The following is a 26426-nucleotide window of genomic DNA, read 5'->3' as shown; positions in this document are numbered from 1 at the left end:
ATTTGGCTTGTCATTGTTGGACCCATCTGAGCCCCTTCCAACAAATAAAAGAAGACGTTTACCACTTTCATCTGTCCTGTGTAGTGCAGCCCTATAAGGATTTTGTTAGAAATAGAATTCTGTTGCTCTAAAAAAACAAATCACTACTATACATGGGAAAAAACAGGAGACCCTGAGTATATGGTGATCTGTTCTTTACCTTGGGCATGCTTTTGAATTTCTCAGACTTCATTTTCTAATCTGTAAAATGGGGATGAAATGACCTAAATAAAAATATTCATGATGATGATGTCTAATATTTACTAAGTGCTTGCCCTGTACCAGGCAGCCCCATAGGTAGGTGCAATGTTTGGTCCATGAGGTATAAAGAAATTATTTAACATGTCCTTTGAGACCTAGGTCTTAGTGTGAGAAAGCCAGGCAGGGATCTGGCCTCACAAACACACAGACACAAAACAGAGTGAATATAATATGCTTAGCTGGCTGGAGCCAATGAATGCATAAATCAGTATATCGTTTCAATTGAGTTTATTTCAATTCTCTGTCCTTTATGGTGAAAACAGTCTTCTCACATGTGATGCCCTGGGCCCACCCATGTTGGGAAGGGTGTCTCCTTTACCATGTCCTCTGCCATTACCTCTCCCAGAGCACCTGTGTCGTGGCCCTCATCTCACTGTGCGACAATTACTTCCCTGGGTGTTGGTCTACATAGTGAGACCATAGGGCAGAGTTGATCTCCATAAGCCAGAGCCACACTAGATTCTCCCCCGAATATTTGTTAAACGAATGCATGGATGGGAGAAAGGATGCGTGAATAAATAACTTTGTTCCCATCAGCACTTGGGATGGAGTGAAGTTCTGCTGTCACGGCCCAAGTGAACAAAGCTACATGGGGACCTCCCGGGCTGGTAGTGGGAGAAGGAAAGCTGGCTTTGGGCTCCACCTTGACCCCCAGGCAGGAAGCGCACTCTGCTCTGCGATTTGCAGCACGCTCTCCTCAAGTGTTTTTCTGGGGAAAACTGTCTTTAACAAGGACCCAAAACATATCACCATACTCACCCTCCTTGAGCATTTTCTTTCTTAATTTCTGCTCCAGTCTGCTTTGGTGATCTTCTAATTCTAATTCTTGGGCCCTGGGGGGTGAGAAAATGTTCCAACTTTGTAAATACTAGAGATTTGTGTGACACCTTAGTAAATAAACCCACTGACAGTAGCCACTGCTTTCTTCTTTATTATTAGGTTGGTGCAAAAGTAATTGCGGTTTTTGCAATTATTGTTAACCTTTTAAACCGCAATTACTTTTGCATCAACCTAATAAAACTGGGCTCTTGGAATATCTCTAAACTGCAAGCCTTGCTGCTGCTGGGGTCACTGATGGTGCCGAGAAGTGCTGCGGAGACATGTTGAGCTCAAGAGATGATGGAGAGCAGCTGAAGATTGTGAGGCAAACTCCGTAGGATTTTGGAAAGCCACGCGGGCTACCCTGTAGCGATGGATCATGAAGAAATGACTAGAACAGTCCAGGGGGGAAGCAACCATAACCTGGAACTCATCTCTCTTTGTAATTTGTTCCTCCAGGAAAAGAATACAGTTAGCAAACACCCAGACTCTCATATTTAGCCAAGCAATTATCAGTAATAAAGGCGAACTTTTGATTTTCCTGTTGACGTGGTTGTCTTTTTTCTCACCTGGTTCAGAATCCAGCCAGGGGAGAGGAATAGAATGTATCACACTTCCAAGACCCCCAAAAATGTCTCTCAGGATTGGGGTGAAAATGAAATGAAACAGCTGAAGTGAAAGCACCCAGTACAACTTATGGCTCTTAGTTGCTTTATACGAAATGTTACTTTCTTTCCCTCTAGAATGGTGACAGGTACAGTGACCTTCAACTTTTTCAGACTGTGTTGAGATCCATCTCGACTTTCTAATCTCCAAATCAGGCTGCTCCCTTCATTCAGAGGGAACATCCAGACAGAGTTCAGTCCTTCAATCCATTAAAGCCACAAAGAAGTGCCCAGGCAGCTCTCGCCAAGCAAGCCTTTTCCATGGTTCACACTCAGAGGCCAGACACATGCTTCCTTATTGCAGGTGTGTGACCTCAGGTGGCTCCCCCTGGTCTGGGTGACAAGGATGGACTGAAAATACATTATCCAAATACCCTCCAGCTCCAGACCCATTACCTGAAATCTATTTTAGACATAGGACTCCGTAGAATAGACAACTGAAAATTCTCTGCTCTAACGCCAGCATGATATGCAAGACATCACATATCAGTTTGCCTCAATCACAATTGTGTATGCATAAGGAGAAAAAATCCTGGGAGTGCAACCTAGGAGGGGGAGCCATCCCACTCCCGACCCCCCCCCCCATGATTTTAGGACTCGCTGTTATCTGTTGCCTTACTTACATGATCAGTAGCTCCGACTCATATCGCATTAATTTATTCTTCTCCAGAACCAGCTTAAACCATTCCTGCAAAAGCTGTGCTTCATCCTGTGTGCCTGAATCTGCTTAAGAAATCAACGGCAAATGGGTTAGATTGGCGTTTCTCTCCACATGATCAAACTGCTTTGGAGCTACTTTAGCGGACAATGTTTGTAGCGAAAAGGGCTCAGCAGGCAGCAGCCCCATAACAGCCTGTTGATGCCTCAAGGTCATGGGCATGACAAATAAAACGCACCTGTGTATGCGCTGGGGGCGGTCCCCTGGGACATTTAGGGCATGAATACTTCAGTTCCAAGGTCATATACCCTTGATAATGTTCTGGCACCAATGACCCTTCTCCTGCCTACTTGTATGTTCTCCATAAACCTTCTGTGTTTGGCCATCACATCCTTCACCAAAGAAAACCCTAATAACCATGCTGGTTACTCTCTCCGTCTCCTCCTTTTCCTCCCCAAATCAAATGCCTACCGAGTGCCCAGGTGGGGTGAGGCTCTCTTCATGGGGCAGAGAAGCTCACACCACATTTGGTCATAAAGGAGTGCTGATTGGCAGTTTGATTTTTTGCAAAAAGAAAAGGCAAACCATGGGGGAAATGTTATTAGCTTTGAGACACATAGGAAGAAAGTTATATCCATATATTCTTGTAACTTAGATTTTGACCTTTATTAAACAGAAGAATACTGATGAGAAAACTGACACCGCTTTTGGATATTCAATGTTAGATGCTAAATATTGAGATACTAAAAGGTTAAAGTCTGGATATATTTGAGAAGTAGCAACATTGAGATGGCTTTCTAGCATTTCACCCTGAAATGAGAACACAGGCAAAGCTTATGGCCATTCTAGAAGGATTTATACTGGAGGGTCCTGTAGGCAGAAGGAGAAGCGATGCTGACAGAAGATATGTGTGACTTTGGGCAAGTTGTTTAACCTCTTGGAGGCTCTGTTTCTTGGTTAAACTGAGCAATAAGACACACAGGTAATAATAATAATGAGTTACTGTTTATTATGTAATTATTATGTGCCAGTCAATGCGCTATGTGCCTTACATGCAGCATCTCATTTAATCCTCACAACAAACTCACCAGTCAGCTCCCATATTATCACCACTTGACAGGTGAAGAAACAGAGGTTTAAAAGATTAACTTGCTTAAGCTCACAGTAAGTGGCAGAGCCAGGGCTTCAACTCAAGTGAGCCTTATCCTAAGCCCGTGCTTTTCCCTGCTTGTGTAGCATTCCGTCCTGTCTCCTTCCCTCTCTCTCCCTCTCCTTCTCATAGGTGTGTAAAGTAAATAACGCCTCTCGCACATTTTGTTGCACATAGCAAGTCATCCATAAAAGTGAGTTCCCTTTTCTCCCTGTCTCCCTGACCTCCTTTTTATTGATAAGGAAAACAGGGTCCAGAGAGATTTATATGCAATGCCCCAAATTACATATTTAGTGTTCAAACTATTGCTACAGTGCAGATCTTAACTTCTGTTGAATTCATTCATTCATTCATTCATTCATTCATTCATTCAATAGCACCTATTTATGAAATAGGTGTTGGGTACTCCCTTAGGTACTGGAGATATACTGATAGATAATGCTACAAATCAGAAGAAATTTGGAGATTGTGAGGCATACTACCTGCTAAAAAAGGGTATTTATTGTTAGATAATCTTTTGGATCAGATGAACCCAAAGAGCTAGAATAAAACAGAACATTAGAAAACTGTTACCACAACAAAGCAGCAAAAAGGACTCTGGGAATACAAAGAAGGGAGTGTTTTCCTGGTCAGGGCATGAGGTTGGGCTTCCCAAGGGAGGAGGTGTTTGAACTGGGACATGGAAGAATGGATAACACTCTGAGAGGAAATAATGAGGATGGGAGAGGACTTATTCAAGAAGAGGCAATAAATGAGCAAAGATGAGGGAATGGGCCAGAAGGTGGTGGAGACAGAGATTGGGAAGAGCAAAGGGGTATGGGGGGGGGGGGGCGATCTCATCATAGAGGTCCCGGAACATCATGCTAAGGCTCACGTGCGTTATGCTATAGATACAAAGGGGCACTAAAGGTGGTTGAGTGGGAGAGTGATATGTGGTGTTTCATAAAGGAAGGATTGAAGAGGGGAGAAAGGAAGGAGGGAAACGAGTGTGATGTTATCCTTTCTTAGGTTTCTAGAATGAATGAATGAAGCAAAGATTGATCGGAGTTAGGAGCACGGAGCTCTAACCGCCTGAGCCACCGGGCCGGCCCCAAGGCTAACATCTTTGTGGTGCTGAAGGACAGGGATGAATAAACATTGGCTCTAGCTCTTCAGGAAACTGGGAGCTTGCAGTCCAGTGGGGGGAAACCAACACTACATGGCCAAATAGAACACAATGCACCCCCTTGCTATGCAACACAGAAGAAAAGCAACTAATCTCGGGTGGAGGAAGTGGGGACAAGCCTCAGAGAGGAGACAGCAGGTGAGCTCGTCCTAAATGGACGAGTAAGAGTTTTCCAGGGAGAGGAAGTGAAGAACAAGGAATTCCAGGGCATTCGTTCTTGAATAAAAGGATGAAGTATATAGACTAGGGATCATATATGACACAGAAGTGAAGAGCATACACTTTAAACTCAGATCTGGGATCAAACTTCCATCCTTTACCTACCACTACTACGTGGGGGCTTGAGCATGTCACCTCCCTGAAGCTCAGTCTCCTCATCTTTATGAAGGTCTGTGCACTCACAGACCTGAACCCAGCCCTGGCACATAGTATAAGCTCAATGCATGGTAATGGTCATAGGGGCACAGAGGAATTCCCGCTGCCTCCCTCCCACTTCAGCCTCCCACTCCCTCCGTTGATGGTAGAATTCCCTGCTGCCTAAGAAGCCCACTGCAGGGCTGTGTACTCAAAGTATTGCAAACTTGTCTCTGGAGGAAAATAGAGAACACATCTATGTATTTTACATGCAAGACATTCAGACATTTTAAGACAGGTCTCATGATCCACTGAAGTGTTCTTTTTTCAGAGCCAGTACCTCCAGGTTATTTATCGCTTTGTCGTAAAAGGGCTGCCCACCTCTGCTTGCCCTCTAATTTCCCAGGATACTGGGAAATGCAGAATCAAAATATCAACAGCCCAGAGTAGCGAGACCCCTCTCACACCGTCACCCTGTGCCCTGGGGTTGCAGAATTCTTTTCAGCAGCCATGTCTTCAATGGGCTCTTACTAACTTGCCAACAAATAATGGTCTTTCCACACCCGTGGTGATGAAGTCTGAGGACTTCCTGTTCTATGTATGCAACTGATCATGTTATTAACCTAATTCAAGACTTTATGTGCTACTTGTTAAATATCATCTTGTTTATTTTGTTCTATCAGGGGGAAATCTTGTGAGTATTTTATCCATCTGACACATTTCTCCTAGGTTTGGGATTTCTGCAGAATTGATAAATGGGCATCCTGTAGCTTATGTGATATTGAAAAACAAAATGTCAGATGGGACTGGACCAAGAACAGAGTCATCTGGCCCATGAGGGACCTCCTCAGCCTTTGGGTGAGACTGTTCTATAGACTCTAAATGCACCCAACTGGTATCATCCAACCCACATTTCTACGTCTTGTCCATTAGGCTGTGATAGGAAATTTTGGTAACAAAATAATTTCCTGAAATCAAGTTTCACAATGTCTGCCATGTCCATTGGTACTACAAACCTCACAACTCCACCCAGAAAAGGAAATCCCATTTTTCACAGCTTCTCAGTAAACACCACTGGTACCTTAGTAATCTCTAAATGTCTTTCTAAATATTCACAATTTCTTTAATAATCCTTTCTAGAATTTTGACAAGGATCAGAATTCATGTTTCTTTCCCATGTGAAAAGTAGAAAATGTACTCATCTCTAGTCTTACGGCTCTGGAATTCTTCATGAGTTTTCAAAGACTGAGGTTTTATCTGCAAGTTCTTTCAACACCAGGGGGCTAACTCAGTTCATTCAACAAATTCGGATTGAGTAATGCCACATCCCAGACACCATGTAAGTATCATCTTTCCCCTGGGCTTAGAAACCTGAATTCATGTTCCCCCATTTGTTCTCACCTATCCAGATTTCACCTCCTCTTCTAGATAGCTGTTTAACATTTCTAGATTGAGGATCATTTGCCTTGAAAAAGAAAACAGAAAAGCTGCGAGTTGAAAATCCTGCTTTCCCCCATCATGTAACATTATACCATCTGCCCCAGCACGAGGCCTAGCCTTTCCTTGTTCCCAATCCAAGAGAAACAGCATTATTTTGCTGTCTTTAGAGTGTTTTTTGTTGTTGTTTTTCAGATTCAGCCTCTTTGCTGCATTATACCCACATGTTCTAGGCAGATTTCTTTCCCCCTGAATTACATGTCCCTTTTTCAATCTTATGTATTCTTCTAAAATCTGGTCCATTAGAGAGTTCCCTGTGTAGTCACACTGATTTCTATTGATGCTCTATTCACCAAACACAGGTTGAATTGAATTAGTTTCCTTTTTTCAAAGGAATAATTTGCAATTCTGTAGTGTACCGTTCATTGTTTTACAGTCGTCCTTTCCTTGTTAGTCAAAAATCTCTTTTGGGGATCTTTGAACATGGATTCATGCCCAGGTTCCTAGGAAATCGGCCTTCCCGAAGCACTGGGCACAGGTGACTGTGCCGAGCTTAGGCTTGCCCTGCTCTCAAGCCCAATCATGTACTGAGACTTTGCCCCACGATTTCCATTAACTCACTACCATCCACCAGACAGCTTCCTTACAGTAGGTCCTGAGGAAGCCTAGACCCGCATTGCCCCGCACTGTAGATGCAGTGGAGGGAATGACAGAAGGCCTGGGCTTTGAGGTCAAGCAGACCTGTCTCAGCCACTCATGAATGTGTGACCTTGGGCCAGTAATCTCACATCTCTGCCTCCGTCTCTTCCTGTGAAAAATGGGGATGATATAGTACCTGCTTCATAATTGGTTATGGGGATGAAATGAGACGATGCGTGTAAAATGCTTACCATAGTGCTTGGCACATAGTAAACATTCAATAAACTGTCCCATTGTTACGGCTTTGTGGTTTCTTCCAGTGTGTAGCTCTACATAAGGCCACATAAATTACTTTCTGTTCATCTTTAAAACTCAGCTAGAGCGTAATCTCTGACTTGATTATACATGCCTAAACTTTACCTTGTAACTTCACTCGAGGTTAATAAAAACTCTTAAATCATTCTTCCTCTTTTTTGGCCCCATATAAACGCAAAGGTCATACGACTGGCTGGTTGGTCAGCACCTGCTTGGGAAGCCTGGAGTACTCCGTGCCTGCATAGGTTGTTGGCTCAGCCATGTCTCCATCTGGTCCCACGGCTGCTGCTGAACTGAAAGGCCTTTCAGGGCAGAGATGTGATTCCTACATCTGGGAACCAGGATGCAGCTAGAATGGTGTGGCCAGAAGGCAAGCAGCCCCTGGCTGGGACTAGAATACCTCGGTTACCCAACCCTCACTGCCAGCCCCGTTCATGTCTGCCATCGACTGGTTCTATATTAGCTCCTGTGCCCTCATACGATGCTTTTTCCTAGACAAAATGCAAGGTTTCCACTTGCTCAGGTGAAACAAGGTAATCAAAACTCCATACACAACAACTTTTTATTAATGGAGTTCTTTAAATTGACCCACTTTCCCCTGAGTGAGCTCTCAAAAATACAAAGCAAATTTGGTTACTCTTTATCGAAATTCTTCAACAATTTCTCACAGTCAAGTTCAAATCAGCTACCCTATCAACACTCAGTCCCTGCTTACATTAGGCACTTTATGGTCAATAACGTTTTTCCCCAATGAATAATAGCAGAATAAATGAACAATCTGTTCTTTAAAGTCATGGCTTTTTAACCCTTTCCTTTTGTCGGTAATGGTGAATACTTCTCTGATTGTGTATTGGTGTGTGGTTTTTCCAAGTTGGGTCTTGTTTTGCTGTCTGGTTTTCAAATATCTAATTCTTCAGATGTGATTTCCTGTCTCCTTAGAGTCTGCGAGAAGTCCTAGTTTGGTGTTTGCTGCAATTTTGTCAATGTCCTCAACATCCTTACTGGTGGTGATCTGGGGCAGGAAAGTGCATGAGAGCAATTGCAGCCAGAACCCTCGGTGCAGTGTGCAGGCCGTCTCCCCGAGAGCGGCTGTGTTTCAGCCCGTCTCTTGTTCTCCGGCCTCCGGTCAGCTCTAACCTTTGTGCTCATCCATAGACATATTTCAGTGAAGTCTCTGACCAGGCCTTCTGTACTCACTACTCTGGGGCCACTGACATCCCACAGGCTCTCACGTATGATGGTGATAATCCAGAAAGCTGCACTGTGGGTCCGGCCTCATTCAGTCCTGACAAAGCCAGGATGCTGGAAGCTAGTTCATGACTCCATTCAGGGAGCCGGAGGCTGCAGCTGAAAAACGAAAATTCTAGTCCTTCCTTTTTTAAACACTTTTTTTTTTTTTTTTTGGTTCTGTTTTGCTTTTAGCTACGTATCTATTTATCATAAAGTTTTTCTTGCTTTTGAATTTTATTGAAATGACGTCATACTGTATGTAGTCTTCCAAAACTTGCTTGTTTTAAATTCCGTATTATGTTTCTAAAATGCATCCACGTTGCCATTCAGAATTTTCACTGCTGGGTATGTACTATTCAGTTGTAGATGCCACAGTTAACAATACTGTAATTTATCTGTTTTCTTGTTAACGGATATCTAAGTTGTTCTTAGTGTTTTGCTGTTAGGAAAATGCTGCTGCAAATATTCTCGTGTATGTCTTTTGGTCCATGTGGGCAAGAGTTTCTCTAGAATATACATTTCAGCAATGAAATTCTTGAGTAGTAGTGTATACAAATGTTCAATTTTACAGCATGAAGCCAAATTGTTTTCCAAAGAGTTGTGATTTTTTACACTCCCGGTAACGTTGAATGAGAGTTTCCCTTGTTTCTCATCCCTGCCAAAAATGTAGTATTATAACACTTTATAAGTTTTGATAATTTAAAATAGTTTATCATTGTAGTCTTAATTAACATTTTCCTAATTAGCAGTGAATATTTTACTGTGAAATGTATATTTGCATCATTTGCCTTTTTTTATAGTGAGTTGCTTGCCTACATTTTATTGATTTGTAAGAGTTCTTTACATAGAATACTGCTTCTTTTTTTATTGTATTTGTTGCCAATCTTTTCCAAATCAGTAGCTTTTCCTTTCTTTCTCTTTTTTATTTTTTAATATTGTTACAGACTACCAACATGAGGTTAAAAAAAAAAATTCTTTTTAACTTTTCAGTTTCGTTTTTCATATTAAAGTTTTTAAAATCTTTATGAAATTGATTTGTTTGTATTGTGTTGGCTATTTGTTTTTATGGTGTATGCATGGTAAGGCTCAATTTCATTTTTTCCTGTATGGAAACCCCGTTGTCCCAGAATCACTTACTTCCTGCAATCTGCAATGCTATATAGCAGGCTTACATCAGGTTTTCATGTACGAGTATGTGAGATAACGTGTGGGTCTTTTGGTGGCTTTCAGTAAAGTATTAAAATTGGCTTCATAAAGGTTATGCATACTTTTTGTTAGATTTATTCCATAATGTTAACATTATGCTAATGTTAGTGATATCTTCTTTGTTATTCCATTTTCTAACTGCTTGATGCTGAGATATAAAAAAGCAATTGCTTTTTACATTTTGCTCTTATATCCAATAATCGTCAATAGGCACTTATTTTTAATAATTTATTTGTACTTTCTTTTGGGTGTTCCATGTGGATAATCCTATCATCTGAAAAAAACAAAAATGTGTTTGTTCCTTTCCAAGCCTTATGCCATTTTTTCCCTGTCTTACTATATTGGCTAGGATCTCCTGTCCAATGTTGAAGAAGTGATGGTAGGCACCCTTCTCTTATTGCTGATTTTTAAAAAAACATTTCTAATAATTTATCATTCAACAAAATGATGCTGGTGGTAGGATTTTGGAAGATATCCTTCAAATTAAGAATGTTCTATCCTGTTCTATTCCTTTTTTGCTAAAAATTTTTTTAAATCCCAAATGAGTACTGACTTTTGTCAAATGATTTTTCTTTTTCTATTAAAAAAGACCATATGGTTTTCATTTTTAATGTTAATATGGTGATTGTTAAATCACCCTTAGATTGCCAAATTTTGAAATGAATTAGATTACATGTCCATTATATTATTTTACCTTTTTGAATATTTGCTATACTGTCGTTATATGTGCTCCTTTCATTTCTAATTTATTTATTTCTGTCTTCTATCTTATATTTTTAAATCAATGTAAGAGATTGACTCTAGCCTTTTATTAGTCTTTTGAAAGAACCAACATGTGGTTTGCTTGATCCTTCTATTTTATCTTTATTCTGTATATCATTTACTCCTGCTCATACGTTTATTATTTTCTTTCTTTGGGTTTATTTGACTTTCCTTTTTCTAAATTAAATTGGACACTTAGCTCATTAATTTTCAGACTTTCTTCTTTTCTAATAAAAGTATTTAAGGCAATACCCCTAAGCCCCACATCCACTGCATCCCATGAGTTTTGATCAACTGTTTCCTTTTTCATAGTTAGTATATTTAAATTTCCAAGTATTTACTTTTTGTCTTTGATTCATGAAGAATGTATATTTTTAGTCTCCAAATGTATGGTTTTAAAAAATATCTTTTGGTTATTGATCTCTAAGTTAATAACATTGTAGTATAGAATGGGGTCTACATAATATAGCTTCTCTGAGATTTACTTTGTGAACTAATATGGTCAATTTTTATAAATCACCATGCAAAACTGAGAAGAATATACATTCTCTAATTTGGGGGTAAAGGGTTTTATAAGTGTCCATTACATTAAGGTTTTTAGTTGTGTAAGGCCATGGTGTAGGGTACATAACCCTGAGGCCTCAACGACCCTGGAATCCACACAATGGAAAGGACCCAAGTCATCTTCAGGAAGAGAATCTTAGCCTCATTTATAGTGGGCCCATCTGTGTTATAAGGCCACTGACTTTCTACTGGGTGGCTGCTGAGGCTGGAAACAGGTGAACACATAATAAATAGATTACTGACATCTGAGTGAGACAGTCTGTCATAGGCCTCACACATCCTTGTTTATCTTTGCTGAATGTGCCGAAATGCAAGATCTCACCATTCTCTGACGCTGAGCCATTCCTACAACTGGTCAGGCAGGCAATTCAGTAGTGGGTCAGGATACCACAGCATGACTACTGTGAAACTCCGTGCTTCCAGGGAAAGGGGGACTGGCTTGTTTGCTGCTTGCTATAAAAGCTGCTGAGTTCTTTGCCGTGAGTTCCTCAGCTATGGCACAATCCACTGTGTGCACAGCTGCCATCTGAACCTATCAGGTCACACCACAGGACTTGAGTTGTACAGGGCAACTTGTACTCTGCAGCCACTCGTGTTGTTTCCCGTACCATGAGTAATAAACTTGCTGCTCTGATGCATTGCATTTCACTGTTCACTTCAGCACTTATAGAGTTGTGGCAAATCCATCCAAACTCTTACTCACGTAGCCCTCAACTTTGAAGTCCTGTTACTCCTGGGCATTCTCTATGAGGTTGGAGTTCTTTTCTGACCATAAGCCATTGTATTATATGGTGAAATAATATTATCTGTGCTTCCAGTTTTATGGCCACCCTGTATTCAGACGATCAGACTCCTCTAGGATCAGAGAAGAATCTCAACCCTTTCTCTGCTCTGCTGACCTTTGAGGGCACAGCCATCAGCCACTCACAATGGCTGACAAGCCTTGGACTCACTACCTTGCAGTACAGGTAGGGAACAAATCATTGTGGAAGGAAGGTGACCTAAAGGATGTCCATTCCCTGAAATTTGTCCCCAAATTATGGCAGAATGTCAGAGAGGCATGTCTTAGAACCAGAGTGTCTGCTGTTACTGAATTGGGTGATTTGGATAACAGTATGAGTCTACACCTACACTGAGCTCCTCTACAGACCCAGCACTTGGAATTCATGTATTGCATATATTTTAGAAACTAGTTTAAATCTCTTCTAGGGAGTTATAAATGAATGTGAATGGATACATGAATAAATACAACCTGAGAAATCACTGACCATTCGGCTCTTATGGTCAATATCACTTCATATTGATAGGAATATGAAAGAAAAGAAAAGGGCTTAATCATTTTGAACACCGATTATATGCCAGGCAGTCTTTTTAGGTGCTTTACTGACATTATTTCACTTAGTCTTGTTTTTATACCATCCCTATCAGGTTGATATTATTAGTCCATTTTACAGGTGAGAAAGTTTGGCAAGAGGTAAATAATTGTTGTATAATAACCACATTGGGATTCAAATTTAGGAGTGTCTGACTTTAACTGAATTATAGAGTTGTGGCAAACCAACTCGAATTCCTTGCTGTTTAGCCATCAATTTTGGAGCGTTGTTACTCCTGGCCATTCTCTATGAAAGGCATCAGGATTCAGACTCAGGAGCATCTGATTCTGTTAGAATACACAGATATTCTAATATCTGTGTTCTTTTCAGGACACCTCACCATTACATTATCCAGGAAATTATTATTCCTTCTGTTCCTCAGCAGCCGTCAAGATAAAAACTACAGAGTGTAAGCCAAACTACTTCCCTCTTCCTGGCTAGATTTTCATTGCACTTTCTCTCGTTATAATGTGTGCTCCTGCTGCCACCTGCTGGCAGCCTTGCACATTCTGATTTTTCTTTATAAATCTATCTTTTGAAGGAGAAGCCATCTGTTTCTAAAAAAAAAAAAAAGAAAGAAAGACAAAGAAAAAAAGCAAGAAGTTCAATGCAGATGACCAGGTGATAAACCTTCCCTGAAGCTGGTAAAGTTATAAGGGAGGAATAGTTCCCATACACCTCCTCTGGGGATAAATACTTTCTCCTTCAAAGTCACTCTGTTTTCATCACATTTCATCTGTCTCCAGGTATGGAAAGAAAGCACAAATTCCTTTATCCAGATCATCTAAATATGAATGGTGGTCTCTTGATAAATTGGGGTATTTCATGGCCCCGGTACACAACACTGCCACCATGTTGACAACCAACAAACCAGTAGGTAACAGAGCCTTGACCAAAAACAGTCTAAATGACTGGCAAAGCTCATGTTGGTCTCCTTACAGAAGGTGGGGACCAGGGCAATCAGGTGACAGCCAGGACCACCAGGGGAATTCATTCCACAGTGAGCGTGTGCATGTACGTGTACACACACACACACACACACACACACCCTACAGAACATGATGACTTTTCTTCTGGGATGGATTGCTGGATTTTTGTTTTTCTTTGTTTCCCTTTCCTTCACAAAATGGTGAAAAACCCTTCCTGGGGGTGGGGAAGCTTATTTCTGACCGTTGGGAGAAAAGAAAACAGGAATTGTTGTCATGACAATTAGTAGCTCATCAAAGCCTCATTTTGCTCATCAGCCATCATTGGCCTCCATCCTGCACCCCCGCACGTTCTTCTAATTCAATGCTCACCTAATGAATAACTCCTAGGAACAAAAGACCCTTTCAGGCTGGCACACATAATTATTACAGGAGACTTGCATAACTGTCGCAGACTACTCATGTTTTCAGGCCTGTCTCTAAATTTGGTTATTCACAACCTTTATAACTCAATATTATTGCCTAACTGTGATCATTTTCTAATTATCCTAATAATACCTATTAAATAATTCCCATTAAATTACTTAAACCAGAGCAGCACAGGCCAGCTCAAATACAACTTAACCTAATAAGCATTGGTCATTCATTAAGCACAGGGTAATCTCTTAAAAAGGGCTGAATAGAATATTAAACCGTAAAGGAATATCATTATTGCACAAATGTTATTACAAGTTAGAGTGTATTAATTTGGATGCCTGGTTTGCACATCTCCCATTTGGTTTCCTTTGGGGCCGCTCTTCTTGACTTGACTCTTAGTCTTCAGCCCCTGGTTGATCTGTATCTGTCACTCACAGAAGGACAATCAAGGACAAAAAGGCCCATAAACTTCACAGGGGAATTAAATTACCAAGGATATAAAGAAAATGAATGAAATCCATCTTCTGGCAAGTTAGCACACCTTTGAAAACACGACAAACTGGCTTCGTTTCTTCAGCTGATAACTCAACATAGCCTTTCTTTATATTCGAGGTGAGGGAGATTTTCAGAAACTTTAAAAATTTGCTTTCTAGAATTTGAATCTCAAGCAGTAAAGATTAGGATGTCAATTCTTTAAAAGCGTATGTGTGTGGATGTGGGGACAGAGTCCCAGAGAGCGGTTTTCAGGCTCTCGGCCTCACGTGGAAAGGTGCTGGCTCAGTTATTAGATGGCCATCCGCTGTGGCTGGGTGGCCACCAGCTGTTACCGGTTAGCTATTAGCCACTAATACAACTGCCGTGGCTACGCTAGGGGGTGTGTGGGTGGGTTGGTTGGCAGAGAAGCCGACAGCAGATTGCGGATCGTGTGGCTCCTGCTTCCTGTGTCTCCAGCGAGAATATAGTGGTATGACTCCCCTATCTATGGCTCCATTGGTGTTCCTTTTTGGCCTCACCATGTCCTGCGTTCTTGTACAGCGAGCGGGAGCTGAGACCCTGTATTACAGTGGATATTTAATATTATTTTGTAAAGTAATATCAAGTAGCATTTATTGAATGCCTGTAATGTGATAGACACTCTGGAAGACACTTTGCCCACCAATACCCTTAATTCTCAAAATGACGTGGTAATGTGGAGACTATTCGCTCCATTTTTCAGATAAGGAATCTGGGGCCAGAGAAGTTAAGTGATTTTTCTAGGACCACACAGCCTAAGTGCAATGAAACAGAATTTGAACTCAATGTTCTTTGATGCCTGGAATTCTACTTGCCCACTACGTCACACTGCCTCTCTAGCAAATGGAAACATGTCCTAGCTGTGCCGGGTTAGCCTTTTTATTTTTAAGGTTCCCACTGAGATCAGTGGATTCCTAAAGAAAAGTACCAGAGCTTTCTTGATCGGGACTGTGACCAAACATCAAACAAGTGCAGTTCATTGTACCAAAGTTTCTAGCAGCAGCTATAAAGACAAGCAGTGCCTCTCACTCCAGGCAGCAAGAAACAGGTATCACTTTTGTAATGAAGCCCATTTCTGGTGAATGGATTTGAGTTTTCTTTGCAAGGAAAAGAATAGCGTATTTTAGTAAGAAAAGGAACAAATATTTATTAACTATCTATCCCATCCACCCCACAGTTAGGCGCTATGCTAGGGCTTCCATATAAATTGTTTTAGCCAATCCTTACCACACATCCAAGAAACAGACCTGCTTACCACTCTTACTGTACCAAGAAGGAAACTGAGGCGCAGAGGGGGTAAAGGCAGACCCCAAAATTCCCCTTATTTCAAGAGACAACTTAACCATACAGCTAATCAAACTGAAACCACAGGCCCCTCACTTGGATGGGCCATTGCGAGGCTCTGGGAGCCGTCCCCACAGTATTGTAGGCATGACTTTGTCATACGGCCTTCGCAGGTGCTTCTCCCTCTGCCAGAACGATCTCCTCACCTCATTCGTTAACTCCTGTTCTTCCTCTGGGTCTCATCTTAATAGATCACCTCTTCCAGAAAGCCTCGCCTGACTGCCTCTCTCCCCAGGATCAGTTAGGAACCTCTTGATTCTGTTCCCATTGCACCCTAATGCTTGTTCCTATAACAGCACTTGTCCTCTTGTATTGTGGTTTATTTCTTTGCATATCTGTGTCGCTCAACGGACTGTAAACTTCTCAAAGGCAGAAACTGTGTCACACTCATCATTATAGACCCACCATTTTCATGACCAACACATGGTAGGCCTTTACCAGGTAAATTCTGTTTGAATCAGAGAATCCAAAGCTATCAATGGAATAATTAATATTTAGTGTCAGACAATGTGCTAATTCATATATATGTATGAATTATATATACGTTGCTTGATACACACACACACACACACACACACACACACACACACACACACATATATGTATCCTGTTTCCCTGAAAATAAGACCTAGCCAGACAATCAGATCTAATGCATCTTTTGGAGCAAAAATTAATATAAGACCTGGTATTATATTATACTATATTCTATTCTATTCTATTCTATTCTATTCTATTCTATTCTATTCTATTCTATTCTATTCTATTCTATAAGACTGGGACTTATAGTAAAATAAGACAGTATTATATTAATTTTTGCTCCAAAAGATGCATTAGAACTGATTGTCTGGGTAGGTCTTATTTTTTGGGAAACACAGTATATATAACATATATATGTAATTTCTTTTTTAATCCCTACATCAGCTCTATATGGTAGAAAACTACTATTATCCCCATTTTAGAGGACAAAAGTTCATAAAGATTTAGAACGTGACTGGCCCAAGGTCATCCAGTGAGCAAAGGGAGAAACCAGGATTTTGACTCCTAGTCTGGGTTATGAATCACTACCAACGTTGCTTGAATGCCCAAATATTTCTCCTGAATTTATCTTAACCCATGAATTTCAAAGAACATTTCTACTAGCAGTGGACAACTGGGCAGACCAGAAACCCAGTGACAAGGCCCTCAGGCGGACTGGTACCCCTAGTAATTCCAAAAGGGACTGCCAGGTTGATTGTGAAAGTGTGAAGCACTGTGGATTTAGCGCCGTCTGTCTATGCTGACACACCCACAGGGAGTGACAAAGTCTCACTGTTTTGCCCAGATGGTTAGACCAGCACTATACTCAGACCAGAGACCTGGGCCCAGGTTTTCCAGAAGCCTACCTGCTTCTCCTCTGAGCGCCTTCTCCAGCCTCACACCCTGGATCTCGGAAGCCCTCTGTCGTTCCTCCACTTCCTCCAGCTGCCTCTGGATGGCCTGCAATGCCAGGATTTTCCGTCACATGGGGACTTTCAATATGCTGAGTCACAGGAGGGGGCCCATTCTGCCATGTACTTTCCAAGAGGAAGAAGCCCTTTAATTTGTGATGTCACTTCCTTGGTTAATTGGATCAGGACCTCCAAATCCCCAAACAACCAGAACTCGACATTTTCCTTCGTTAGTATGAGAACATAAAGCAAGGAGTCTGTGGATCAGCGCAGTCTGCCCCCAAGTAGATGTTAAAATGGTCCCCTTTGACGAGGCCCATCCCACAGATGTGCTCTTAGGCAGACGCTGCTCAGCTAGGTGGGCGGTGACCATGGCTCCTGGAACTCAGAGCCTCAGCCTCTGACTGTGTCATGGCAGAACCACCAGAGCTGCAGCCACTACTCAGAGTAGGACAGTTTGCCTATTCCAGAGGCAAACACAGAGCATGCTTACATTCCATTTTCCCAATAAGAGCCAGTAGAGACCTCCAAGAAGCTGGTCTGGAGCAGGAGACCGGGGCCAACTCCTGGGGCTGGGTGTTTCTTTCTTGGTTTGTCTGGCTCCTGTTCTCAGCTACAGATTGTACCTATTCTTTCATTGCGCCACGGGACTAAATGCCCAGGGGCCTTTTACTGTGCAAGCGTATGGTGGCTTTGTTACTAGCAGGTTATTAAGACACAAGATATTTGTCCCATTAAGGGACAACCTCACACCCTCCGTAGATTCACCATTGGCACCTATCGGTGTTTGGGCCATGACTGGGTTTGCATTTTCACGTTTACTTTCTCTACTAGCTAGTCCTCTCTTGTGTATATTAGAAAGGAAAACAAAGGGAAAGCCTTTCCTATGTACATGTTGTTCCTCATGTCAATTTTCTCTGCTTTCAGACGCCATGTTGCCAAAAGGCACCTCTCTTGGCAGAACAGACTTTGCACCTGGCAGACTAGGTATATTAAAGAAACTGGCAGTTGTTGGGGCAGGTAGAATGTGTGTGTTCTTCTTCCTCTATCTTACTCCAGCTCTGCTCACTCTGCTTCCTCCTTAATGCCAAATTTTTAAGTCTCCCCTGGATTCAGGGGTACAATTGCCAAAGCACCTCCAACCCTATGCAGAGACCTGAGCAGGGTTGGGGCTTGAGCAGCCACCTGGCTCTTCTTGTGCCAGCTAAGAGTGCTTAAGCCCCAAACATAAAATCTGAACTAGATGGGAATGCTATCTAAAACTACTTGTAATTTCATGCCCACTTCCTCTCTGTGTTTCTTTTAGGAATAATTATATCTTTATAAATCCATCTCTTGCTGGCATAGTGTAGAATTGCCAAAGGAAGGGAAACATTTAAATAACTTTATTACTGATTACTTTGCAATTATGGCTATGTGGTTGTTATGGACTGAGTAGAATCCCCCCAAATTCTTATGTTGAAACCCTAACTGCCAAAGTGACTGTGTTTGAAGACAGGGCCTTAAAGGAGGTAAAAAAGGTTTAATGAGGTCTTGAGGGCAGGGCCCTAATCTGATACGACTGGTGTCCTCATAAGAAGAGACACCAGAGATTGATCTGTCTTTCTCTTTCTCTGCATGTGCACAGAAAAGCAGGCCACGTGAGGACACAACAAGGCGGCTGTCTATAAGCTAGGAAGAGAGTCCTCACCAGAAACCAACCCTGAAGGCTACTTGATCTTGGACTTTCAGCCTCCAGAACTGTGAGAGAACAAATTTCTGTTGTTTAATCACCCACTCTCTGGTATGTTATGGCAGCCCAAGCTGGCTAATATAGTGGTCATTCTTTAGAAACTAAGGATGAAAATCTCAAAGACTAACAAGGGCTTCAAAATAGAACTCAAAAGGCCATTGTAATTCTTCTCTTATCACTACCTACTATCTGAAAATATAAGGAGAGGACATTGCTAATTGCCAATCCATATCAAAAAGACTTATCTTGTTCTCAGAAGGCAAAGAAACCTGTTTCAGAAGTTGAGAGTGGACAGAGGGGGTTGATGGGAATTTTCCCTGTCCACTGGTAGCTCTCAAGTCAGCCACTATGAGGGGTAAGGGAGGTTAGGTTCATTGACTTCCGTCCTGTCAGAAACAACATACAGGTCTACATGGTCAGATAAAGGGGATAACTGGAGAAAAGGATATAAGCATATACTGGATTAATATGAGTGGTTATCCTAAGTCCTTTTGTCCTAAAACCTAACTGTTCTTCAAGGATAGCTTTGGGGTCCTCAGGGAGAGGGAGAATACCTTGACTTTCTGCTTTATGTTGCCTGTCTGTGATAGAGGTGGGCAGATCCACTTGGGCAGAAATGTTTACTGTATGCCAGGAAATGGGATTGGAATGCTGGATGCTTATGGTTTCAACGAATTTTGAAATAGAGGCAGCCCCTAATAGTTGTGACTTTAGCAAAGACACTCTCAGGAAGATGGAAGAAGGCTGTGCCCTCACAGAGGACAAAACTAAGGCCACTGCTACAAGGACAAAGTCAAGATCTGGGATGGTTCCCAAAGCCATGTGTTGGCTGTCATTTCAGGCTCAGTTTGCTGGAAACATGCCTGCAGATGGCCTGGAAGTGGGCCAGCTCAATAGCTGGGCTCTCCAAGCCCCAGGGTCCCACCAAGGATTGAACCAGGATCTTTAGAATGGCCACACACCTGGTGGCTCAGAGAAGGGGAATTGTCTTTCTCCAGCCCGCTTCCCTCAGTGCAATACACAGACTTCCAAAGGGCTTTCAGGTCCAGATTCCCAGGATCCCAGACCCCCTCACTCATCTCAAGGTTATTTTCTGACCTGAGCTTTATGAAGCCTTTTCAACTCTTCTTGCTTAACCAGTTGTTTTGTTGCTTTTTCCAGCTTCCTTCTTCTTCTAAGTGTCTTCTCCTCCTATAAAAACCAACAGAGAAGAAAAAAATTCATGTTTGAGAAGAATGGGGTTGAAATGTATCAAATACTGTCATAGGCTTCTGCCCTCTCCAACCAAACCACTTCTTAGCTTCTAGAACAATGACATCCAATAGAACCTTCTGCAGTGGTTGAAATGTCCTATATTCGTGCTGTCTAAAAGGTGGAAGCCACCAGCCACATGTGGCTGTTGGATACTTGAAATGAGGCTAGTGTGATTAAGAAATTTAATTTAAAATTTTATTTCATTTTAATGGGTTTAAGTGTAAACTTAAATCACCACATGTGGCTAGAAGGTACCAGATTGGGAAACTGGTGTGTGTGTGTGTGTGTGTAGGGAGTAGCTTTATAGAGCACTGACTTGGTTGGTTCAGTTGAAGGAAGGAATAATATAAAAATTATACTCTATATAGGTGTTCCCAGAAGGCCCAGGGATGATGATGAGCCTGGGACAAACACACACACACACACACACACACACACACACACACACACATAGACACACACACACACACACACACACACACACACACACTACCTGAAAACAAGTTAACAGCTTTAAATAGTCCTTAGGTTGGGTCTACACGGCCTAATTAAACTTAAACCTGGGAATAGAGGAGCATATCTAAATCAAATTAAAGGGTTTCTTGGCTGGAGAGAGGCATAAGATTGCTTCTCTTCCCCACTTCACTTTGCTTGTACAAATACATCATTAATGTCACTGGGTTCTCTGTGTGCCTGGGCTTGTAAAATACAGAACTTTCCAAATTGATGCTTTTAAAATAGATGTCTAGATCGTAATGGTGTCACTTCCAGGTTTTAGATACCAGAGAAAGAAGAAGTAGCAGTGAGGCCAGCTCCACATATTTAAAAGTTCAGGAGATACTTCTGACCGGAGAAACAGCAGATGATAATGGTTAAGCACTGGGCCCCGGAGCATACAAAGCTGGCATCCATCCCCAGCTGAGCTGCGTGAACTTCAGTATGTCACACACTTTCTGAACTTCAGTGTCCTCTTCAGAGACATGAGTACGATTTAATGCCTACCTTGTAGGGATGTAATAAGGATTAAATGAGATAAGGTGGATCAAGCCCTTTGCAGAATACTTGAAAAATATATATGATAGCTATTCAGTAAGTACCATTTATATTATTATTAGTAGTATGATTATTATATTATAAATTAGCATAATTATATATTTTTTACTACAATCTATTATTTTCATCTATTATATGTGTGTTGGGGTGTAACAGTATATATATATTATATGTGTACGTGTGTAGGAGTATATATATATTATACATATGTGTACATCCTAGATATACAAAATAAGTGTTCAAATTGGGCTAGTCTTATTATGCATTTGCTTTCTCTGAGAATACACACCAATTTTCTACATTAGGGTGAGGATTAAAGCATGCTAGAGATTCCTTTTTAATGCTGGCAGAAACAAATATGGAATTAGAAAATTGTTACAGCTAGGCTGGTGACTGGGTATTCAATAACTGTGGTTGAACTGAATGTTTGCCCATTAAAAGGACCATAAATTTATACATGAGGAATAGACCTAACAGGGCTGACCCCAGATACTGCCAGAGGACTCTGAGTCCATAACAGAGGTTAGAGATTGTGCCTGAAAAGCATGTGTCTTTCCAGGGCTTCTTGGATCATTGTCATTCTGTCATCCATTCCCTAGAGAGACCATCACTCTCCTTAGGAAAGCATCCAGCTTCAGGGTTCAGAATGTCTATAGATCATTGGTGAAAACATCTATCTCAATGATGAAACTTGATTTTTCTAGAATTCTTACGATCTAGAATCCTAAAGATCTCATCCTTGGAAGGAAATTTTGCCTCTCAGAACTCAAACTTATTCCATATAATATCGTCTCTATCTCTAGGGGGTGACTTCCAGATTGACTGCCAACCACTTTGAACAGAGGTTCTGGGCCATTTGGGTGGGGGAACCCCTCTATTAGGCAGCCGGGACCTTTCTGGAAATGCTGGGGAGGGGGGCGTGGTAGAGATCACTGGTAGTTGTCATCCAGAGATAGTCTAACTTAGTCTATGGGGAGTCAGCTCATTTACTTAGCAAATATCTCTCGAGTTTACAATCTACTAACCTACGTAGTAACACCCAGTATTTATTGAGTGCTATGTACCAGACACTGTACTGATTACCTCACATGCATCATCTTATTTAGTCCTCAAATTTAACCTTACAGGTAAGGATATCAAAACTCAGAGAGGTTAAATAACTTGCCCTAGGTGACACAATTAGTAATTTGACCTTCCCTGTGCCAAATACTGTCCAGGCACATCAATGATCTCTGCTTTAGAGAAATGGCAAAGTTTTCCTCCAAATTAAGACCATTTTTAATACAATTCCAAGGGAGGATGCTTCAACAGCACTGTGCCGTCTTAGCACTTCCCAGCAGCAAAGCTGCCAAAACCCAACTGTTTTATCAAAAGTCAGCAAAACAGAACCTAGAGGAGGAAAGAAACTCCTTTGTGGCTTTTCATTAAAAGATGTTGACATAGAAATGAAGGATGATTTATTAACGCTCATATAGCCTTACGATGTGCCAGGCACAGTTCTTATATCCTCAGTGATGGTGATGACGATACAGAGAGGAAAAGAAAGACTAAGGACTAAAGAAAAAAAGATGCTCCAGTCTCTCAGACCCAGCCATTGGTTTGGGAGTAGAAGCCTTGGGGGGTGCGGCAAAGCAATGAGAAGAGGTGGCGTGTGCATATCCTGTCTCCAGTTTTCTGTGCAAAGCTTCATTGAGCGACGTGGGCTCTGGCCCACATGTCTGGGGACACACCTGTATGGGACAGAAGGGAGAAGGCAACTAGGGGGGGAAAAACTCCCTTCGTCCCTTCTATGTGAGCCCTTGGGAAATCGTAAAGAAATAACCATTTGGCCACCTTCCCTTCCTGCCAAGAGCAAGCCATATCAGAAACCAGGTGAAGGAGGAGAGCTGAAGTGATGCCTGGCTTTGTTCTGGGCCAGCAGGGCACAGGGGCTATCTGCAACATTTGCCCTAAATATCACTGTCTTGCTATTTTGACATATTTGGGCCACGCCATTCTCTTATTTTCCAAGAGTGTCAGGATGGCTGATGCTGGGGCCTCTGCCTCATTTGAATACAGAAATAACTCAGGGTCACTCAAGGGGTAAGAGGGGCAGTAAGGAAATCCCCGAAATCAACACAAAACAGAATTAATTTATGTTGAGTAACAAACTAATCAGAGACACCTAGTTAGAAAAGTAAGAGTCCATCCATATTCTCTCATTCTTTCATATTCTCTCTCTCTCTCTCTCTCTCTCTCTCTCTCTCTCTCTCTCTCTCTCTCTCTCTCTCTCTCTCTCTCTCTCACACACACACACACACACACACACTCATGCCATGTCCCAGCCTCCTCCTGACTTGCTCCAGGCAGGGCCGTGGGGAGCTGGAACCCCTGAGTGACTTGAGATGACGCCAACGCTCCCAGTGCCAGATATGGAAAAGTTGACTCTAAGTAAATAAATTTGGTTCTCTCCCCTTCTCTTCAGATCCTCACTGCTCCAAAAAATAAACACTGCCAGAGCAGTGAACTGTGTCTCTGTCCACCCGGGAATCATTTTAGGTCCAGCCATTCAGTGCCCCAGCCCCAGTGAAACTGCTCTAGCCCCAGTGGATAAAGAAAACAATAGTGAGCTTTGGTCATGGGACGTGTGTCTCTGTGTATGTGACAGATACATTTAAAGACATATAACAATTTTTGCGTTTTCAAATCTATGGGCATGGGAGTCGTTTAGCGTGTTCACCAGCAATATTAATGCTCATTAAGCAAGAAGGAGACCTGCCATCTCCCCTGCCAGCCCCGGCTAGTTCCTTCCACAGCAGGGATCCTTGAAGTATCCATGTCTACATGCAACCGCATGGTTCATTTCATATTTCTGATTAGAATAAACATAACATTTTCCATGCAATCTGCCTCGAGTGCTTCTTAAATGAAGCTGTGCTTCCCCCAGAGACATATGCATCTGCTTGTTGTAATTTTTTCGATAGTTTGCTTGTTGGACCACAAATTAAACCCACTGTAAGAGCTGCAGTCACCAAATGGTTTCAAGTAAATACGTGTTATTTTTCCCCTTTTCAATTTTACATCTCTGAGAAAGGCAAGCTTATAAAAATTAACAATAACAACAAGAAAGAGATAATTTTTGGGGCAGTCCAGGTAGAAAGAGCAGTTGCTGTCAGATGCAATGAAACGTGATCCTCCTAACGAAACCACTGCAGCTGGAGCCCACATTGGGTCTGAAATCTGGATGGTAAACAGCCCCACAAGCCAAGGCCCTTTTTGGTTTGCCAAGTGTTGTTACCTTTGACTGCAAAGAAAGCTGGGGATCAAATTCTTCATCTGCAGAGGAGGAGGTGGTGGAAGAGGCAGGCTCTGTCACCTGCGCCCTGATGGGGACGCGCTTGGGACCTGAAATGAGAACAGAAGAACTCACTGAACTCGTAGCTTCTTTTCTTGCTTAGTGACCCAAAGCTGCCTCTCCCTCCTCTCCTCTAGCCCCATTCCCTCCCTCCCTGCCCTCCCCTCACTGCACCTGCCGTGAGCCTGAGGCGGCAGTACCTAAGGGCAACTGAAAATTTGGCCCTCCATGTTAATTACATCTCTGGGTCCCTGCCAAGAGCTTTGCAGCTCTCTCTTCACGTTAAAAATAAAGGTATTATGCAGAAATCAATTAATTCCTTAAACACCATTTATATGGTGTATTGCTTAGAACGCATTCAGAGATGAAATCTATTATTAAAATGCTTGTCTGAAGTTAGCTGAGTTACCTAAATGCTTGTGTAAGGTTTGTTCTGCAGAGTAATTGAATGCAAAAAAGTCAGAGCCAGCTCTTAAACAAATCGCCCTTCTGCGGCTCACAGCATCTGGCACCCATTTTTACTACATGACATCTGCTCAGTGTAAAAGAGCTGGCGTCAGAATGTCTGGTCATAGAAAAAAAAAAATCCCAAATGTAATCAGAAGCAAAAGGACTCTAAGCCTAAGGTTTTATCACATAGTCTCATGCAACATAAATATTTCATTAATTATGGCTAAACAAATGCCACTTTTATTTTCCCAACTTGCAGATATTATCACATCATTGAAGTGATGATTCAAATGCCAGGAAAAGCGGTTTAAGATAGGGAGGGCTCCACAATGCAGGGCCCGCGGGAGAGCTGAAGTCGACGGGAGATGCCAACCTCCGAACAAGAGGTAGATGGTCCGAGGCAGCAAAGTGCTCATGTTCACGAGCATCTCTTTGTGATCTGGCTGTGGACCATGTGTGATAAAGTCTTCCAGGTGCCACAGGAGGCTTTTATTCTTCTCAGCAAAAACATCTGCCCCTACACATCAACCTGATGCCGAGTTAACGATTAATATCTGGATGAACGCACTCTAAACACTGACTATCAGAACTAGCTAGGACTCCGTGACAGGAAATGCACTATTCTTTACACTACCACAGCAGCTTATACCTGAACAGAAATAGGTGTTGGGTGGGGAGGAAGGTGGAGAAGCAATTCCAAGCCAACTGACAATTCTGGTCTGCCTTTCTTTCTCTCCATAACTTTCAACTATTTACCCCAGTGGGAGAGGCCAAGTTTTTAAAAAATAATCATTTTAACCTCCAGGACCACATTTACATATGCTGTTATTCAAAGCAAAATAATGCAAAACATCTATAGAAGAACATGGTGTCTCTGGGGAGGGAGTTATTTGCTTTCCACTTTAATTTGCCAGATGGGAAAGCTCAGGTGAAGATAGAATCAGGGAGCTGCATGATAATGGAGGAGTCATTGTCAGGGTTGAACTGAGATTGTTTCCCAGCTGCAGCCAAAAATTACCACTGAATACTTGAGAGTGTGTGAGCTTGAGGAACTTTTACCTCCCTGAGTCTCTGGGGAATCATGATTTCTAACGTGCAGATTTGTTGTGCAAGATTAAAGATAATCAATGTAAAGAGTCTAGCACAGTGCCTGGCTCATTGGAGGTACTTAAATAAATGTTATCAGCATCAGTAGCAGTCACTGCTTCATCATTATCAATGACCCAAATTAACAATACTGCAATATTAATAAAACTGCCTGATTAACCTTTCTTTAGTGGAAGAAGTATAATAACCTAAGGTTGAAACTTTTTCTAACTCTCAATAACAAATTTAATAT

At 41.9% G+C, this 26426-nt stretch overlaps 1 protein-coding gene across 12 annotated transcripts in view; it reads right to left on the bottom strand.

Moving 5' to 3' along the window:
• MICAL2 (microtubule associated monooxygenase, calponin and LIM domain containing 2) overlaps positions 1-26426 on the bottom strand; it is a 203808-nt gene that overhangs the window by 2435 nt on the left and 174947 nt on the right. For 10 of the 12 annotated variants that reach the window (XM_074336000.2, XM_074336003.2, XM_019729325.3 and 7 more), the window contains 5 exons: positions 24581-24687; positions 20095-20187; positions 17220-17313; positions 2408-2510; positions 1060-1133 (listed from right to left, as the gene is read on the bottom strand). In XM_074336000.2, coding sequence (XP_074192101.2) covers positions 1060-1133; positions 2408-2510; positions 17220-17313; positions 20095-20187; positions 24581-24687 — 471 coding nt within the window. The remainder of the gene's footprint in view (positions 1-1059; positions 1134-2407; positions 2511-17219; positions 17314-20094; positions 20188-24580; positions 24688-26426) is intronic. The other 2 variants (XM_074336004.2, XM_088791638.1) reach the window with 1 other exon arrangement.

Source organism: Rhinolophus sinicus, chromosome 14 (assembly GCF_057876585.1).
Source record: "Rhinolophus sinicus isolate RSI-liver-muscle chromosome 14, RSI-T2T, whole genome shotgun sequence".
Classification (NCBI taxonomy): domain Eukaryota; kingdom Metazoa; phylum Chordata; class Mammalia; order Chiroptera; family Rhinolophidae; genus Rhinolophus; species Rhinolophus sinicus.
The sequence above is the reverse complement of the archived record's forward strand: the minus strand, read 5'-3'. Positions and strand labels throughout refer to the sequence as shown.